Raw genomic sequence first — 17,699 nt, 5'->3', positions numbered from 1 at the left:
AATTAAAAACAAGTGGGATGTGCTGGCACTTAATAGAGCCAATCAGCCCTCGAGTATTCCGATATATGAATTCAGGGATGAGTCTGCTGAGTCCAGGCCGTATCTTACTTTTTACCATGAAGATCGTATCCCGTTGTCACCTCATGACTTGGACTCTCAGAGGAAAAGAAAGCCAAAAACAAAAACAAAGAACGAGTTATACTCAGCATCCAGATGTCCAGAATAGACCTTTCTTGCCCAGAGTATTGGTGTTTCTGGGTAATATTGGCAGTCTCGGGATGAAACACCAATTCTGTGTGGATATATCATATTTTCTGCACAGCCACGACCTTGGCTTTGCAGAATAAAGTATGGACTCCATATCGGCACAAGATAAAGCTTGAGCTTGATCTTGGTCAATATGACCTTGGGAAAATTGACCAATCAACTATGGGTAGAGATCGGCTTTCTTCAGAGCGAGTGTTGGATGTGTAGCAGTCAGGTTACCAGTACTAGGCTAGACATGGCTCTTGAACACATAGATGCGATGCGAGGTACTGGATTTATCTCGGTATAGTCTCTGTATCACTATACCACAACTATATAACTACACCTAAATACAACCATATAACTGCAACCATATAGCCACAGCTGTATCAATATAACTATATAAATCCTATACAAATCCAATTTATATACCAAATAACAAAAGTCCATAGATCTGGGCCCACCAAAGAAAAATCCGGCTATCATCGGGCGGGGCGCAGGCGAAATCTTCGACTTGCGAATTTCCAACTTCCTTCTTTACTCACTCCAAGAATTCACACATCATGGCTTCTATCACAACTCCCGGTAATCCGCCGGTCACTTTGGACACTATTACCCAGCAGATCGGTAATACACCCCTTGTGCGATTGAACCGTTTGCCCCGCACCTTGGGAATCGATGCTACCGTCTACGCCAAGTGCGAGTATTTCAATGCCGGTGGCAGTGTCAAGGATCGCATTGCCCTTCGCATGATTGAAGAGGCTGAGCGATCTGGTCGCATCAAGCCTGGTGATACTCTCATCGAGCCCACCAGTGGCAACACGTAGGTTCTTTTTTTTTTTTTTTTTTCCATTCAAGGTCATAGGCCACGGATGCTAATTGAGATTCATTAGTGGTATTGGTCTGGCACTGGTTGGTGCTGTCAAGGGTATGTTTCTATTCTCTATGCTTTTCTTGTCCGATCCGTCCTAATTCGGTCTATTCTTCTCTATTCAGGCTACAAGACCATCATCACTCTCCCAGAGAAGATGTCCGCCGAGAAAGTCGCCGTTCTGCGTGCCTTGAACGCGACTATCATCCGAACCCCCAATGAAGCTGCCTTTGACTCACCCGAGTCGCATATCGGTGTGGCCAGACGTCTCGAGAAGGAATTGCCCAACGCCCACATCTTGGATCAATACGAGAACCCCAACAACCCATTGGCACACGAGCTTGGCACTGCCGAGGAGATCTGGACCCAGACCAATGGCAAGATCAGTGCTATCGTCGCTGGTGCTGGAACCGGCGGTACGATCACCGGTCTTGCCAATGGCCTGCGGAAGCACAACCCCGATATCAACGTGATCGCCGCTGATCCCTTTGGTTCTATTCTTGCCCTCCCGCCCTCCCTCAACGAAGCTCGTGCCAATGAGCCTTACAAGGTCGAGGGTATTGGATATGATTTCATCCCCGAGGTTTTGGACCAAAAGGCCGTGACCCAATGGATCAAGACCGAAGATAAGGAGTCTTTCAAGTACTCCCGCCGTCTGATCGCCGAGGAGGGTCTGCTGGTCGGCGGTAGCAGTGGCAGTGCCATTGCCGCTATGGTCAAGGCTAACGAGGCCAAGAAGTTCTCCAAGGACGATGTCGTCGTCGTGATTCTTCCCGATAGCATCAGAAGTTACCTTTCCAAGGTAGGAACAAGTCTTTCATTTATTCTCATTTATTTTGCATTCAGGCTAACCGGTCCAAGTTCGCCGATGACGACTGGCTCGCAGCCAACGATCTGCTCCCGTCGCTTCCCGCCGTTGCATCGACCACTCAAACCCAGGAGCCCGAGTCTAACCCTCTGGCCAATGCCAAGGTCAGCGCTTTGCGCTTGAAGCCCATCACCACCGTGACAGCCAACTCTCCTTGTGAGATTGCCATCGAGGTGATGCGTGACCGAGGTTTCGACCAACTTCCCGTCCTTGCCCCCTCTGGGCGCAAGCTCGTCGGTCTCGTGACGCTAGGCAACGTTCTCAGCCGACTGACGCACGGCCGGGCCTCGGCCCAGAGCCCCGTATCCGATGTCATGTTTGACTTCTCCAAGATCTCCGAGGTGGTCACCGACCCCCGTGATCTCTCCAAGGGTATGGACTCCCTCAAGCCCCAGACCCGGAATCGCGGCTTCATCGAGATCACCATGGATACCCCTCTCAGTGTCCTGAACCGCTTCTTCGAGTGGAACAGCGCTGCAGTTGTGACCGAGAAGGATGCAAGTGGTGCGATGAAGCCATTGGCCATCGTTACCAAGGTCGATCTGCTCACTTGGATGCTGCACCAGTCCAAGGCGAACAAGGCCTAAAATGGTTTCCTTTTCTTTCCTGAAAGGCATTCGCATGAGACATTGCTTGTTGGGTAGGGGTTCAACATTCCTGAACATTCTTTGATATTTTGGGATAGGCGTTTCTCTTGCGTTGGCATGAAGGCTTCCCCGATGGGATTCAACACATTGTGGGAATGGATTACCTAGATCGTGCAGCGCAAAGGTGTTCAATGTGATACATACTTAATACATACCATAGAAGAAAAAAAAAATTATATATGGTACTTTTTCAGATCTGTTCAGGGTTAGGTGGCGATGACGTCGATTTCAGATATATCTGCCACCTTCGCTTGGGAATCCTTTCGATTTTGCCCCAACTCGAGATGACAGGAATATTTACATATCGAAACTTCCCCCTAGCAAATACACCGGCGTTAAATGGACGAGTGGCTGTGGTGACAGTGAGTTCTCTCATTATATCTCGACCCAGCAGCTAATTTCTCAGGGTGGACAAGCAGGCATTGGCAAAGGCAAGCATGAGCCCCTGATCTCAAGCTAATTGAATACCCGGCAAAGTATAATAATTAATACAGAAATCACCGCCCAGCTTCTTTTACATGGCATAGAGAAAGTGATCATCATTGCCAGAAGTGAAGACAGATACACCACTGCTCGCGAGGAATGGAGACACCGCGAAGGCATCTCACTCGAGAACGATACTCGAGCTGAGTTTGTCAAGTGCGATCTGGGGGATATTCGGGATGTCAAGGCCGCAGTGGCGAAGATCAAGCAACTCACAAGCCGGATTCATATACTGATTTGCAATGCAGGTGAGCTCCGTCTCTCAATTTCAATTGAATCGTTACGTATTAATACATCTCTCCAAAATGAAGCCATCAGCGTTCAAAATGAATGCAAGTGCTCACCCCAGAATATCGAGCGTGTATTCGCGACAAACTGCATCGGACACCAAGTTCTAACCACATCACTCTTACCTCTGTTAAAGAATGGAGTGACGCCTAGCAGTGACGTACGAATTGCTGTGACCAGCTCATCGTTCCATTTTTGGTGCCAACAGCTTGATCTGGATCTTCTGTTCTCATCGTCACGCGTCAAATGGCCCGCGTTGTACGATGGAGTGTGGCGCTATGGCCGGTCAAAGCTGGGTAACATCCTCTTTGCCAAAGAGCTCAGTCGGCGGCTTCTAGACGATCAAGATCCAGCGAGCAAGCAGATCTATGTTAATTCGTTCTTCCCAGGCAATATCGTTACTGATCAATGGCGCGGGTGGAATTCTTATTTTGGGGGTTTCCTAGGTTGGCTTATAAGAATGGTAGGATCGTGGTTAGGTCAAAGTCCGGAGGATGGAGCTGCTACAGCTTTATATCTTGTTGCTAGTCATGAAGTGCGAGAGCAGGACCATCGTGGTCAGTATTTTATACCTATCGCTACGCTGTGTGAGTCCAGTGCGACATCTGGAGATATGAAGCTTGCTCGAGATCTGTGGGTGAGTACTATGTTTTCTTTCACGCCGTTATATTTCTATCATTGTTGACCATACAGGATTGGATTGATGCACAAGCTACAGGGACACTGGGGTTGGATTGACAATATCAATAAAATAAACCAGCATTGTAGTGTCTCAAAAACCTTGGGGCAACTTTTTTTTCCTTCTAGCATAACATATACAAGTAAGCCATGATAGGACCACCTATTTACTATTTCGGGCCATCAAGACAAGAGAGCAAAAAAAAAAACTCGTAGCGATCACAAGCACATACCAACCCACTCCTCCCAGCGGCGCACTCCAGATCCGAACTCTTCTTGCAAGTCACCCTTGACAGCACCACCAACCACATCAACCTTAATACCAACCTCGTGCTCCAGGAGCTTGAAGCTGAAGGTCTCTTGCTCATCATTACCCAAAATCTCCTCTTCGTCTTCCAACCCAGTATCCGCACTAGCATCCAGAAGACCCTTGGTCTTCGACTTACGGATGCGATCAATCTCCGCCTCCAGCTTCTCTCTCACCGCGCCTGGTGGCAGTGCAGTGAATAGATCCTGCTTATTGGCGGCGACTAAGACAGGGACATCAGTGGTCCGCTTGCTTGATGACCCGTTCTTTGCGCGCTTCTGGAGAAAGAGAAGAACGTCGTGCAGATAGGTCGCGGTGTCACGGAGCGTCGCTTCATCAACTAGAGCAGCGGTATCGACCATGAACACCACGCCACGTAGCCTTGTCTTGATGTCTTTTGACTGGGACATGGTCTGGAGTTCGGAGATCCCTTGCGAGACGCGGAGCTTGCCATGGCCAGGGGTATCCCTTATGCGGTACTTGATTGGATTCCGCATGGCCTCCTTCAAGGAGGGGTCATTGTCCGATCGGTAGCGGTTGGATCCGGTTGGGACAGTGGGTGGTAAGGTCACGGTTACTAAGGTTGATTGTTGGGAGGTGTGGGTGCTGTGCGACTTGTTCGAAGCGAGTGAGGACTTGGCCTCGAGCTATAGATCAGTTAGCAAGGAATTCAGCATTCTCTCGGGTCCTAAAGAACTTACCAAGGTTGTAAATGCAGTTTTTCCAGCTCCACTAGGGCCAAGCAGTAGGAAATTACTCGAGGGTGGAGAGGCTACAGCCTGGAAGAAGAAGATGTGCAGTGCGATCGGGACACCAAAGGTGAAGAGGATGGCAATAGCAATGGCGACAAGGTTGCCATCGAACAGCAGTGTGGCAATGCCAGTCACTGAATTCCAGTTTGCTTGAGACGACATGGTTGTGAGTTGTCGAAAGTGGTGGGCCGACACTTTGACAGGAGAACTGAAGGATAGCACGGACCACTCACCTTATCTTAGTGCGCATCAGATGTTTCTATATCCTCAAGGGCCCAAGGGCTTAGGAATGCATGCAAATGATGCACATACCAAGCCTTATGAAGGGATGATTGCCCTCTCTCTTAACTGGGAGGTTACTCTCTGTTCTCTAGAAACTCATGTTTCTCAATCATATCAGTATGCGAGTTCAATTGCTTCAGGTCGCCTTGTTATTTACGGCCGCCTATGGCCAGATCGGCTCTCAGATCACAACAGATGATATGAGTTTCGATGGCGCAGCTGCCGTGAGTCTGCTTTGGGGTCTAGACAGTGAGCCAGCTTCAACTTATGATTTTTATCTCTGTGCCGGTGACGAGACGACAGGTTCATATGTATGTTTCTCTCTGTGCTACAAACCGAAAACATGGCGTTAACCACATATTCAGGACACTCTATCACAGGTCATTAACAATGGTGCCTATTCTTCTGGTGACATGGTCTCATTTCAAGTCGACCAAAGTGTCGGTGGAAACGGACCCAATGCATAGTGAGACCATTCCCCCCTAGTATCTGTGGCTTCATCAAATTCCTTTGTTCCTTTGTATGACTGACCAATGTCCCCCGGTTTCACTCAGCTTCCTTAAGATTGTTCTATCAGGTCCTCATAATCACCGGTCCGGGTTCACTTCCCATTTCACTTTGACAAACATGAAAGGTACCTTCTCGGCCAAAGTAACAGATGCGATCAAGACAATGCAACCGATTGCTGCCATCGCTCTTCCCTGGCCTACGGTTGGAGACGACGGCCACCTCATCGAGGCCGCAGAGATCACCTCAACTTTCAGCACCTCGAGTCTCACCAAGAGTTCCTCAACCAAAAAGGTTTTACAATTCCCAACCCCAACCGTCAAAGGCGAAGCCGAGCGCAATGAATTGCGTAAAAGACAGGTGGCTGCTATCGGAGATGTTGCTGCGGTTAACCAGCATACTGTCCCATACGGCGAGCAGACTGGCTCAATCAAATATGCCCCAATGCCCAAGAGCGCTGGGACTACTATCGCAACTAGATCGGCCACTCCTCAATATCCGCCTTTCCCGTTCTCCATTGCCACTGCCTACCTCGGTGCGCCAACTGTCCAGTACACGGATACAGCTTTTGCAACATGGACAGCGAACAGCATCGAGAATACAGTGAGTTCGATGTTTGAATGTATGGTTGTGATTGATATTGAAAGCTAATCTGTTTGTTTTTGTTCAGGCTGCCCCCGCTCCTGCGCCCACATTGGACAAGAGAATGCAAAACTGGTTGGATCGTTGGAATGATTGATATGGTTTCGAGCATGTCACTTTTATTTTCTCGAATATCTTTACATGGCGCTTCGGTTGGTGTGGAAGCATCTAATTCCGAGTGTTTCCATTCACGCCTTGGAGGTCATACTTTTGGGGTATTTATTTACCACTAAGATGTCTCTTTTTTTGGCTGTTTTGTTTGTTGACCTATATATCCCGAGCAACTTTTATATTGAAACGATTAAGGTTTGGGTGGAAACCTCAACCATCCAGTGCAGTTGAATGCAAGAAATTTTTCGTTTCCGTTCGTAATATACGTATAATGGATGATCCAACATTATGCCTCAAGGCAATTTCCATTCCTCCAAGGCCGGAGTTAATGTCGGTGTCACCGTGTGACTGTGGTCCTCGTGGAACGAGATGTTCTCTCGCATCGCCACGTAGTAGCTATCGGCATAGCCAAGTAGCGTCTCAATCTGTGTGCTGCGGTGGCCTTTGATGTGTGTGATTTCAATGCTTCCATAGTTCACCAGAGCCCGACCGACCTCCTTGGGTTCCTGTCTGTGGTGGATAAAGTCCCCATTCAAGGCATCTGGCGATGGCCGATCAACAACTACTAGCCGCACGGACTCCTGCTGTCCAAAATGACCTTCAACCCCGACCACTCCAGCCGGAAGAAGATTGGCATTGTTCAAAAGTGCGTGGTAAGCTCCGTGGTCGATGTACAATGTACCATGGGGGTACAGTCCATGGAGTAGCCAGAATGTCCGTGATTGAATCGGGGTATCCGAACGGATGAATCGGGTGTGGAGAGGAGCAGTGGGTGGCTCGTTTTGGTCGTCAGTTGCTACGCCATTGGACCGAGCCTCGAGATATTGTAGGTACTTCACAATGTCGTGAACGTTGCCTGGCTTTGAGCTCTTGGTGATGACTGTCGTGACACCAGCGCTGGTTCCAAGCTTCGCGGCCACAATCTTCGTGCTCATACCTCCAGTGCCAAGGGAGGAGCCTGCCGACGAGACGTCAGCCTCAAGAGAGGAAATATCGGTCACCACTTCAATGGGTTTTGCGTCTGGGTTGGTTCGGGGATTTGCTGAATAAAGACAATCGACATCAGTCATCAAAAACAGATAGTCAGCCTTGACCATAGCCGCTGTAATTGCAGAAAGGGTATCGTTGTCGCCAAATTTAATTTCCTGGCAAATATTGGGTCAGATAGGTCATTCATGCCTTGAAAGGGGATCTCCTTACAGAAACGGCCAGGGTATCATTTTCGTTGACAATAGGAATCACTCCCATATCAAACAATTGACCAAATGTATTTTGCGCATTGACATATTGAGTTCGCTGTATTGGGTGTTAGTGAAGAAGCAGGCTTGAGCAGATATAAGAGTACATACATCAGCAATATCATTTCTCGTCAAAAGAATCTGAGCAACAGGGATACGAAGATGCGAGAATAGATTATCCCAAAGACTCATCAGTCGACATTGGCCAACTGCAGCGAGAGCCTATAGATTTCATTTAGCACCTTTTCAATTAGATAGTTTGTGTGAGCTGCGGTTTCTGCAGAATTAAAGACATACTTGTATACGCGGCAGGTATGTTGGTCGCTCGTCCACATTCATCCTTCGCAGACCAACGCCCACGGCACCGGATGATACAAGGACGACCCGGTGGCCATCTCTGTGTAGTTTGGTTACGGTTTCCACAATCAATGTCAAGATCGAAAGAATCGGCTCGTGGGTTTTCTCGTCAACAATCGAACTCGTTCCTATTACATGGTCAATACACGAGCCATCAGTAGATATAGATCCCCGCACCTAATTTGATCACAATTGTAAGACCTGATGAGGTCGCCATGATGCGAGTTTTAGCCCAAATAAACCTCCTAGCAACGAAAAAAATATATATAAAACGGCTTGTTCACTGCCCCGCGATGAACCGCAGAAGAGCACCTTTTGCCCGATTCCGGCGCTGATTCTGCCAGTCACTACCGCCATTTGCGGAGGATCTCGCTTTATCGCGCGCAGTGATCATGAATCTCGACACTCCAAGATCGAAAAATGACAGACTCCCAGTCGCCAGGTGCGACTGCACCTTCAAATGCAAAGCCCGATACTACAGGCTTCCTTCCCGGCGATGACACATGGACCCAATTCCGCAATATATATTCCATCCTCACGGGCAAGATGTCCAACGAAGGAATCGAAAAGTTCCGTGTCGCGCGAGACGCTCGCAATGAAGAAGCAGACTGCAAGCGATGTGAGGATCAGCGAGATTATCTTCTTCAATATAGTGAGTCACTAGTTCAAGAGTCATCTGAGCCGGATACTGACAAGGTCAATTTATGAAGGTCCTACAATTCGATTCCTCAGCGAAAGCATTCAACAATTAGGAGGCGATCTTCACAGTCATAATATCTATTGTCGTCGCTGCACGGATCGAAAGGGTGGTGGCTTCGATCCAGAATTTGGAATCTTGATCTGCGCAAATGAGATGAAGGACCAGGGACACCTCGAAGATACTATGGCCCATGAGATGGTTCATGCATTTGACCACCTCAGGTTCAAGGTGAATTGGTCTGATAATCTGCGGCACGCGGCGTGTACCGAGGTATGTTTTATTTTTGTCGTCTTGACAGGTAGGTCAATGTTCACTAAATCCCCTCTAGATTCGGGCTAGTTCGCTCAGCGGCGAGTGCAGATGGGCACGCGAATTCTTCCGAAGAGGGCAGTGGAAGCTTACACAACAGCACCAAGAGTGTGTCCGACGGAGAGCCATCCTCTCTGTGCGAGCACGACCGACTTGCAAGGACGAAGCCCATGCCACAAGGGTTGTCAATGAAGTCTGGGATAGTTGTTTCAGGGACACGCGCCCATTTGATGAGATCTACCGATGATACCACACCCATGGAGCGTTGTACTACATATTCTCCACCCTTTTGTATGATAGATATTGTTTAGATGTACTATATTTTATGGTTTCACTAGCGACAGGAACCTTCTCGCCTATCTACTCGATTTTTTTGGGATTTTTTACGTGCAAAAAAAGCCACAGCTATATATCATCCGATTTAGGTCACTAGAGGCGAGACGAGATCAAAAAATATAGTCTATGATAGTGGTTGTCACTGAAGTCCGGGAACACAGCTTACAGGTACCAGGCCTATACTGCTCTCCGCCCTACGTTCTGGTTATTTATGCAAAATATGACAGAGACCACAGCTAGCTGTGCCTTCCTGTCAAGTTGTTTGAGTGTATCATGTTGTATTCAACACGTCGGAGGCGAAATAAGATTAAGATCAAAATATCGCCATATCGCGAGTACCTCTCCAGCTTGACTCCCAAGACAAACCCAACACGCCTTGAAGATGCTTGCAGGCTCAGAACACCAAAACTCCACATGAGAGACGTAAAAAAAAGATAGCCAGAACTCCCAGAAACTCTGTAATGCAAGGGACAAGTCATGGTTCATACTTTGCCCTCCTTGGAAGAACCCGAACTTCGCTTCACAGTTCGATCGTCTTTCTCGCAGTGCTTGACAATCCAAGGATGACGTTGGATCTCCTCAAGCGGGATTCTCTTCGCAGGATCAAGAACAAGAAGCTAGATATTATGTGAGCAAGCGGCTTTAGATATTGGTAAAAAGATAGCCTCACCTTCTTGATAAGGTCCTTCGCCTCCGGGCTCACGAAGGATGGGACCGACATATCTGCTCTGGTAATCCGCCGTTGGGTCATGACAGGGGTATCCTCGAACGGAGCCTCGCCCACCAAAAATTCATAAGTCAAGACACCTAGACTCCACAAGTCCACCTTCTCGCTGTAGTAATTGTCCTTGGAGCCATGATTGAGCATCTCTGGGGGCAAGTAGTCGAGAGTTCCACACATCGTTTGGCGTCGGTTGTTGGGGGCATGGACACTCCAGCCGAAATCACTGATTTTGATCTCTCCATGAATGCCAACAAGGATGTTCTCGGGCTTGATATCACGGTGCATGACGTGCTTTTTATGCAGGTATTTCAATGCTGCAGCCATCTGCGCAATATACTGTGCGGCCTTCCATTCCGGGAACCGATGCTCTTTGCGAAGGTGCTTGTACAGCTCACCACGGCCAGCAAACTCGAGGATCAAAAAGATTCGTTTGCTGTCATGGAAGTGACCATAGAGTCTCAAGACATTAGGATGACGTAGATTACTCTGAATCTCGATTTCACGCCTGACTTGCTTCTGAACACCACCCTGTTGTAACTCTGACTTGTGTAGCACCTTCAGTGCACAGACGAAGCCAGAGGAACGTTCCTTGGCAAGATAAACACGCCCAAACTTTCCCTTACCCAATGGTTTACCGATTTCAAACATTCCCAAGTGCAGTTCCTTGGGGACAGTTGGCTGCTCGCAGAGGGAAGATGTGCGGTGATCACCGTTTTCATCGGTGCTTCGGGTCACCAATGCGCCATGGGAGCCTCTACCTGGCGAGGCTGGAACGTTCATGGCATTTGCCTTGTTTTCATTATTATTTTGAAGAGCCAATTTCAGTAGTTGAGCTCGATTCGAATTGCTGTTTGACTGGGCTGAAGAGACCGGGGCCTTGGTAGATCAGATCAGCAAGGTGAATCTCCGACCAGATCGCATTGAGTCAAGTACCTTTTGCTTGCCATAGGTTCGATCGTTGTTTCCATTTTCCTTTTCATCTTTCATGGACAGATGCTCAAAGCGAGCTTCGAGCGTTTTGGCTGTCGCCATGGTGAGACGGTGTATGGGATTAATGGGAGGCGAAAATAGGGATGGGAAGAAACGAATTGTATAAAATTATCCAAATCCGAGTTTATGTTTACTCCAGTGCAATCATGATCACTTTGCACGGAGTCAGTCGTTCGATGGGGGAATATCGCAAAGATGGAGAGAGAAACAGAAGCACGGGTGTTTGGGCGATCCCCACATCGTCACCCTAGCAACGCCCGGCTGATGTAATATGTGTACCCTATCACACCGCCATTATCTCCGCTCTGGGCGCCTATGTATATCCTCCGTACCAATAATATGCCCAAAGAGTATGCTGTATCTACAGCTCGAGCTGCCGACATACTGTCTACATTTCAGCCGACGAAAATATCTGAATCAAATGGAACATGAAATTACCACAAAAAAAAAGTTGCAAAGGACCCATCGATTATCAATATGAAATCAAAGCCTCTTCAGCCTTTAAATATTCTGCCGAACAAATATTGCAGGGTCGGACCGCCTCTTTCTCCGCCCGCGGGGTTATCGCTATCAGCTCTGATCGCAAACCTGTGGACATTTATACATAGCCCTGGAGGTCCTCAGCTGGTCTTGATCTCTTGCTCTTATCAAGCTTTAACCATGGCAACAACATGTGCCACAGTCTCTCCGGAGGCGAAGAAACCCAACTCGATCACTATCAACGGGTTTCGAATCTCAACACAGAAGCTGCCCATTCTTAAAGCCGATCCGATCGAAGAAATGACCCAGAAACTCGGCATTGCACCTCCGGAAATGATTTTTGGGGACAATTATGTTGCAATAGAGCATGAAAGTGGTAATTGGGGTATCAATTTCAATGCGTTTGACGCCTTGGACTTGGTGGACAAGACTGGTCAATCCATGCTCCAGGTCGCGTACTCGGGAGAGTGGCAAAAGAGCAGGTATTTTCGCAGCCTCCTCACTTGCGCTTAATCTATCATTGCAACTAATGACCGGGTACTCAGAGAGAAAACTCATGAAGGGATTAAAGAAGTCGTGAAGCCGTTCGACTGGTCATATAGCACCGACTACAAGGGTACCCTCCGTCCTAATGCGCGGCCGTTTGAGTCCACGACGAAACCCATTCCGATTGAACTATTGAAGCGCCCGGACCCCATCCTCTTTTTTGATGAGGTTGTACTTTATGAAGACGAGCTGGCGGACAATGGGATTACCATGCTATCTTGCAAGATCCGAGTCATGCCAGGAAGACTCCTTTTATTGACTAGGTTCTTCATGAGGCTTGACCACGTCTTGATTCGACTCCGAGACACTCGAGTCTATGTGGACTTTGCCACAGGTGAAGTTATCCGAGAATATCTCTCAAAGGAGTGTGAATATGAGAAAGTTCGACAAGTAGGTCTGCTGATTGGATAACATGGATGTATGTTTGGTCTGACAATCATCCACAGATGCTAGCAGCAAACAGGGACGATATTCCGGCTTTCTTGAGAGATCCTAACCGACTCTCTGAGATTCTCCCTCTTGTAGAAAGGCACTCCGAGCGATTGGTGCTAGGCGACTGAGATCTACGCTCCATATTCCCTGGTTGACCCCGGGGAGTAGCCAGCCATCTGGCTTGGATACAGATATCAGTGTTATTGGGATGGTCGTCATTTAGAAACTGATCATCTCCACAAACAAAATACACCACTCGATCATGACAAGCATACACGGCTGAACATTAGGAACGAAAATACCCCGGATCCGCCCCCATAAGTCTTCTATTAGACTTGATTAGTTGGGTTGCAGGACTACTGCCACAATTAATGATCAAATTCATGAAATACATTCAAATGCAGGTGAACATGAGTGGGATAGAGCTTAAGTTAAATAGCACCAAATTATTAGCCGAATAACCAGCAGGAGCTCCACATAGAATATAAAAGTGCAAAAAAAGCAATCGAGTACAGTAGCAGCTGGCAAGGTTCATGTTTATACACACAAGTGTAAGAGGAGCACTCGGGTGTCTTCTGAGCCTTCGGAACAAACAATGCAAACATATTTTATCAAGAAAAAGATCCAGATCACCAATCACGAGAGACCGATTCAAGAATTCCACATCCTCAACAATGTCATCCAGGAGATTATCAACACTATGGGCGCGCGAAATTCGCGGGTCCCAGAATCTCTGCCTTTTCAGATCTGCTATTCGCAGCCCGATAGCACTGGTCTCCGCCTCGTGCGCGTCTATGGAACAGCCATTGAAATCGATCACCACGCGATCATATTCGCAAAGCAAGGTCTCCGACTTGGCCAGAGACTTTTCCCGGAGACCTGGAAATGCTGCCGAGACTTATGTCGCGTATGGCATGACACAGAAGCTATTTGAGGCATGTTCCAGCCAAGCGGATTACAAGATCCCCCAAGCGTCGCAAAAAGGAGCGGAGGTCCCGAAAACGGGAGCTGGTGAGGATCTTGGTGTTGGAGAGGGTTGGTGGTATAAAGGTGAGACAATTCTAGTGGCCTCTGGCTTGGATTATGATCCGGTTGGAAAACAAGCTAATTCCGTTGCTGTAGAGCTCGGCCTCTTACCAACTTTTTCTACCTGGTCCCAGGTGACTTTCCTTCACATGTACCTCTTGACGGTTCGCCTTCGTGCCCTACCCAATCGCGATAGCGTTACTACCTACTCCCGCCACTTGATCGACCACTTTTCGCATGAAGCGGAGCACCGCATGGACACGTATCATGATCTGGGTAGTCGTACTATTCGCAATAAATACCTGAAGGATCTGTTCATTCAATGGCGTGGAATCATTGCTGCATATGATGAAGGGTTGGCCAAAGGCGATGCGGTGCTGGGCGCCGCTGTCTGGAGAAACCTCTGGAAGGGAAATCAGACCGGACCGGATGGGAAAGAAGAAATTGACTGGGCTAAGGTTGCCCAGGTGGTGGCCTACATGCGCCGAGTCTTGTCGGAGCTATCAAAGAAGGACGAGGTGGATCTTGTTTTTGCTCTTGGGCGTGACCAGAAGAACACTGGCATGTTTGAGTACTCCGAGACGGACAAGAAACTCGTCCAAGCAAACAAATGAGGGGATATCCTTGCACAAGTGAGTGTTTGCCTTCGTGGTATCTATTCTGCTATTTTACACCATTTGGTTATAAAGACATGTACAATATTTAATTGCCCTACTCTTTCTGCATAAGAATTTTTTATTGTTCAAGATAAAATGAGCACTCACGGTCTACCTACTTCAGCAAAACACGACACAGAGAAAGACCTAGTTGTCTTTTTTGCCAAACAGATCTTTTTCCACCATGCCTCGGCAGATAGGGTGATAAAAGTCCTTGTACTTCTCGAATGTTGCGAGGGCGACAGGGCGATTGATCTTTTGGAGATTGCGGAATCTAAAAAAAAAAAAATACCAGGTCAGTGTCAAGAACGGAATCTAGGAATAGAACGGGGACATCTTACAAAGGTCGCACAAACTTCATCCGTCCAATGCGGCCCAGCAACTCGGTTGTTGGCTCAATGATGCTGTCGTCTCCTGCTTTCATGCCAACCTGGCAATAGAGGTTCGCAACCTCGATATTATTGCTCTTGGTAAAGCCATAGACATCCCCCATCAACTTCGAGATCTTGGGGCTGAGAGGTCTCTCTAGCAAGAGCATCTGCTCTAGCAAGACAACCAACTGGTTTGCGGTCAAGCCCTTGATGTCACTGATATGAGGCTGGAAGGAAGAGTCGGGAAGGGACTGCCACTTCTTGGAAAGTTCATAGACAACGTCCACCATAGATGTGTCAAAGCTTGGCTTGGGTGGTAAACCTGGCGCATAGAACCACTTGTCCCAATCCAGTTCTTCCAAGAGCTTAGAAGCCTCGGCATCTGACTTAAAAAAGTCCAGAATCAGTGCTTTGAACTCATAAGAGTCGAGCGATTTGCACTTGAAGGTTGTGAAATACTGCGAGAAAAAGAAAGGTCAATAGAAGAAACCGAACAAGAGAAGAGATATTGCGTACGTGAGGGATGAACTTGTCGAACTTTGGCTTGCCAACAAGATTCTCAAGGTAGAACAAGAAGTTGAAACCCTTCTCATAAGGAACACTTGAGAATGCATCATCGGGATCCTTGCCCTTCAGATCAACGATCAGTTTAGTAAACTCATGATCGTCACCAAAATGCTCGACGGCGTCAGTCAGAGACTTCCACCCAATGATGGCCGAAAAGTGACGATAAGATTCGCCGTGAACGGCGGCCAAAATCCTTCTCTCGAGGTAAACCGTCCAGCCTTCATTCAACCAGAAGTGCTCCCATGAGGCATTGGTAACCAGGTTACCACTCCAGCTGTGAGCCAATTCATGGGCAATGACATCGATGTTCTCACGGTCCTGGGGGAGCTATTAGTCATGGTCTATAACCATTCCACGGAGTATAGTATGTACCTTGGAGATGATACTCGGGGTTGCAAAAGTGAAAATCGGGTTCTCCATACCGCCATACGGGAAACTGGGCGGCAGGATCAAAACGTTGTACTCGCCCCAGGCATAAGGGTAAACAATTTTCTGTGCGAAGTCAGAATTGACCCTTAACATGAGTAGAACATAGGCTGTGTACCTCGATTGTTGTGATAAAGTTCTCGGTATCAGCCTCAAGCTCCCATTTGCATTCTTCCAGCTTATCAGGGCTGGTTGCAACGACACTCCGGGGTCCGATTGGAGCCTCGGCGACATCACTGTGGAGTTGTGCGTTAGTGAACAATAACTTTGGAAATGGAGGAATTCTTACCCGCTAGCAATTGCAAAGAGGTAGCTGGGGATTGGTACCGATTGGTGGAATCGATACAGTTGGTGGTCCGCCTTTGACTCCACAGATGACTTGCGAATTGGCAGGCCGCTGGTCATGACCGGGAGCGGAGATGTAATGTTGAAGTCAAAGGTGGCTTTGACATCCGGAGTGTCCTGACAAGGGAAGATAGACCGCGCGTGAATTGCCTGGCATTGGGAGACTAGGTAATTCTGTCAGCTGCTGGGGCTCTAGGAAAAGGTCATGATTATCACATACACATGTATGGATGTTTCTTGTTTGAGGTTTGTGCAGGCGTCAGCCACTGCAACGCCGTGCACTTGTCGGTGGTTTTCACCTCGATCTATGACGAGTGAGATAAGAGCTTCATGAGGAGAACGATTACAAAACATACATCAACCTCAATGGTGCCATTCAACTTGACAGGCTTATCAAGGCTAATCTTCAACGGCACACCATAGGGCTCTAGGGGGGAGAGAAACTCCCACTTGGATGGCTGGCCATCCACCTTCACCGCACCAATATCGAGATGGCTAGTATCCAGAATAATCTCCTGGGATTCACCATCGGTGATCGACTTGAATTGATGGATTACATTCCCCACCAGCTTCTTCTGGTCGAACAGAATATCGAAATTGGCCGTGACATGGGTGGAACGCCAGTTGTTGTAGTTACTCACGGTGTTCGGATCCCGAGGATTGATAATAGCCATAGTGCGAGTTGAGGCGAATCTCACCGTGATAGAACGTAGATTGAAATTCAAGTTCCGAGTCAAGGAACGACCTAAGGTGGGATTCATGAAGAGGGGAGTTTTTTTCCCCATTGCATTTTTCCCGTATGTAAGCGTCAACTTATCAACTTATATATAGGTTAATAGATTTTTTTAAAAGTCTCCTATACAAATCTTAGATCCGAGATCTTATATATGTCCTATAAATTTCTTTTAAATTCTACTCTATATAACCTATACCTTATCCCTGGATGTATATAGGCCTACGCTAGGGAGAAGTGTCCTTCCCCTTTTTCTCTCCCTCTCTCCCTCTCTCTCTCTCTCTCTCTCTTCCTCTTCTCCTTGAGAATTCAAAATCCAAAATTGAAAGAATCAAGAGTTCAGAATCCTTTTTTATTACTTCTAATCTTATAATCCCCCCGCATTGTTTTTTTTTTCCTTCCACCGCCCGGGAACTATCTCCCCTGAAAGAGACCCCCTGACGAACACGAACCTAACCTTCGCTATTTTGATTGTAAAGGGTTCTTTGCGCATGGTTCACGCAAATCCCCTGGTGAGTTTGAATCTTCATCCCCAATGCGCATTCCTAATCGTTTTAGGTCAATTGAAATAATGTCTCTCGGCCTACTGTTTTGAAACCCTCGAGCCCTCCCCGATTACGAAGCTATGTATTGAGACGGATAGGGGGTTTTCAAACCAATACTCTACGAGACATACGACATTCAACCCTCCGACTTGCGAAGAATGAGCGAAGACACACAGGACCTGGTTGCAGATACCCATTTCTTTCTCCTATTGTGCTTGTCTGGTCGCGCATAGTGC

At 47.7% G+C, this 17,699-nt stretch overlaps 10 protein-coding genes across 10 annotated transcripts; 6 read left to right on the top strand and 4 right to left on the bottom strand.

Moving 5' to 3' along the window:
- Positions 1–809: 809 nt before the first annotated feature.
- Positions 810–2,572, top strand: N7447_006782 (cystathionine beta-synthase CYS4; the record flags this gene model as incomplete). The annotated part of the gene is made up of 4 exons (XM_057231044.1): positions 810–1,069; positions 1,140–1,174; positions 1,243–1,919; positions 1,979–2,572. 4 exons carry the CDS (start codon positions 810–812, stop codon positions 2,570–2,572), a joined length of 1,566 nt encoding a protein of 521 aa, XP_057086134.1.
- A 344-nt stretch (positions 2,573–2,916) lies between these two features.
- Positions 2,917–4,141, top strand: N7447_006781 (putative short chain dehydrogenase/reductase; the record flags this gene model as incomplete). Its single annotated transcript, XM_057231043.1, has 3 exons — positions 2,917–2,994; positions 3,141–4,040; positions 4,097–4,141. 3 exons carry the CDS (start codon positions 2,917–2,919, stop codon positions 4,139–4,141), a joined length of 1,023 nt encoding a protein of 340 aa, XP_057086133.1.
- A 159-nt stretch (positions 4,142–4,300) lies between these two features.
- On the bottom strand, positions 4,301–5,302 carry N7447_006780 (signal recognition particle receptor subunit beta; the record flags this gene model as incomplete). Its single annotated transcript, XM_057231042.1, has 2 exons — positions 4,301–5,035; positions 5,090–5,302. The coding sequence occupies 2 exons, from the start codon at positions 5,300–5,302 to the stop codon at positions 4,301–4,303; spliced, it is 948 nt and encodes a 315-aa protein (XP_057086132.1).
- Positions 5,303–5,541: 239 nt separating this feature from the next.
- Positions 5,542–6,668, top strand: N7447_006779 (putative beta-1,6-glucan biosynthesis protein (Knh1); the record flags this gene model as incomplete). Its single annotated transcript, XM_057231041.1, has 4 exons — positions 5,542–5,733; positions 5,788–5,888; positions 5,977–6,532; positions 6,600–6,668. The coding sequence occupies 4 exons, from the start codon at positions 5,542–5,544 to the stop codon at positions 6,666–6,668; spliced, it is 918 nt and encodes a 305-aa protein (XP_057086131.1).
- A 307-nt stretch (positions 6,669–6,975) lies between these two features.
- N7447_006778 (glutamate 5-kinase) lies at positions 6,976–8,494 on the bottom strand (the record flags this gene model as incomplete). Its single annotated transcript, XM_057231040.1, has 5 exons — positions 6,976–7,827; positions 7,883–7,978; positions 8,032–8,142; positions 8,218–8,405; positions 8,455–8,494. The coding sequence occupies 5 exons, from the start codon at positions 8,492–8,494 to the stop codon at positions 6,976–6,978; spliced, it is 1,287 nt and encodes a 428-aa protein (XP_057086130.1).
- A 203-nt stretch (positions 8,495–8,697) lies between these two features.
- On the top strand, positions 8,698–9,533 carry N7447_006777 (mitochondrial inner membrane protease ATP23; the record flags this gene model as incomplete). The annotated part of the gene is made up of 3 exons (XM_057231039.1): positions 8,698–8,929; positions 8,988–9,247; positions 9,306–9,533. 3 exons carry the CDS (start codon positions 8,698–8,700, stop codon positions 9,531–9,533), a joined length of 720 nt encoding a protein of 239 aa, XP_057086129.1.
- A 571-nt stretch (positions 9,534–10,104) lies between these two features.
- Positions 10,105–11,378, bottom strand: N7447_006776 (aurora family serine/threonine-protein kinase; the record flags this gene model as incomplete). The annotated part of the gene is made up of 3 exons (XM_057231038.1): positions 10,105–10,239; positions 10,293–11,222; positions 11,280–11,378. 3 exons carry the CDS (start codon positions 11,376–11,378, stop codon positions 10,105–10,107), a joined length of 1,164 nt encoding a protein of 387 aa, XP_057086128.1.
- Positions 11,379–11,996: 618 nt separating this feature from the next.
- Positions 11,997–12,922, top strand: N7447_006775 (TIP41 family protein; the record flags this gene model as incomplete). Its single annotated transcript, XM_057231037.1, has 3 exons — positions 11,997–12,298; positions 12,362–12,752; positions 12,809–12,922. The coding sequence occupies 3 exons, from the start codon at positions 11,997–11,999 to the stop codon at positions 12,920–12,922; spliced, it is 807 nt and encodes a 268-aa protein (XP_057086127.1).
- Positions 12,923–13,468: 546 nt separating this feature from the next.
- N7447_006774 (uncharacterized protein) lies at positions 13,469–14,434 on the top strand (the record flags this gene model as incomplete). The annotated part of the gene is made up of 2 exons (XM_057231036.1): positions 13,469–13,844; positions 13,917–14,434. The coding sequence occupies 2 exons, from the start codon at positions 13,469–13,471 to the stop codon at positions 14,432–14,434; spliced, it is 894 nt and encodes a 297-aa protein (XP_057086126.1).
- A 184-nt stretch (positions 14,435–14,618) lies between these two features.
- Positions 14,619–16,970, bottom strand: N7447_006773 (bifunctional aminopeptidase/epoxide hydrolase; the record flags this gene model as incomplete). Its single annotated transcript, XM_057231035.1, has 8 exons — positions 14,619–14,750; positions 14,818–15,305; positions 15,364–15,732; positions 15,787–15,906; positions 15,959–16,076; positions 16,130–16,349; positions 16,406–16,490; positions 16,542–16,970. 8 exons carry the CDS (start codon positions 16,968–16,970, stop codon positions 14,624–14,626), a joined length of 1,956 nt encoding a protein of 651 aa, XP_057086125.1. The 3' UTR covers positions 14,619–14,623.
- Positions 16,971–17,699: the final 729 nt, after the last annotated feature.

The sequence above is a fragment of the Penicillium robsamsonii genome (assembly GCF_028829455.1).
Source record: "Penicillium robsamsonii strain IBT 29466 chromosome Unknown utg000003l_segment0_segment0, whole genome shotgun sequence".
NCBI classification, from domain to species: domain Eukaryota; kingdom Fungi; phylum Ascomycota; class Eurotiomycetes; order Eurotiales; family Aspergillaceae; genus Penicillium; species Penicillium robsamsonii.
This window is presented reverse-complemented; position numbering and strand designations above follow the sequence as displayed.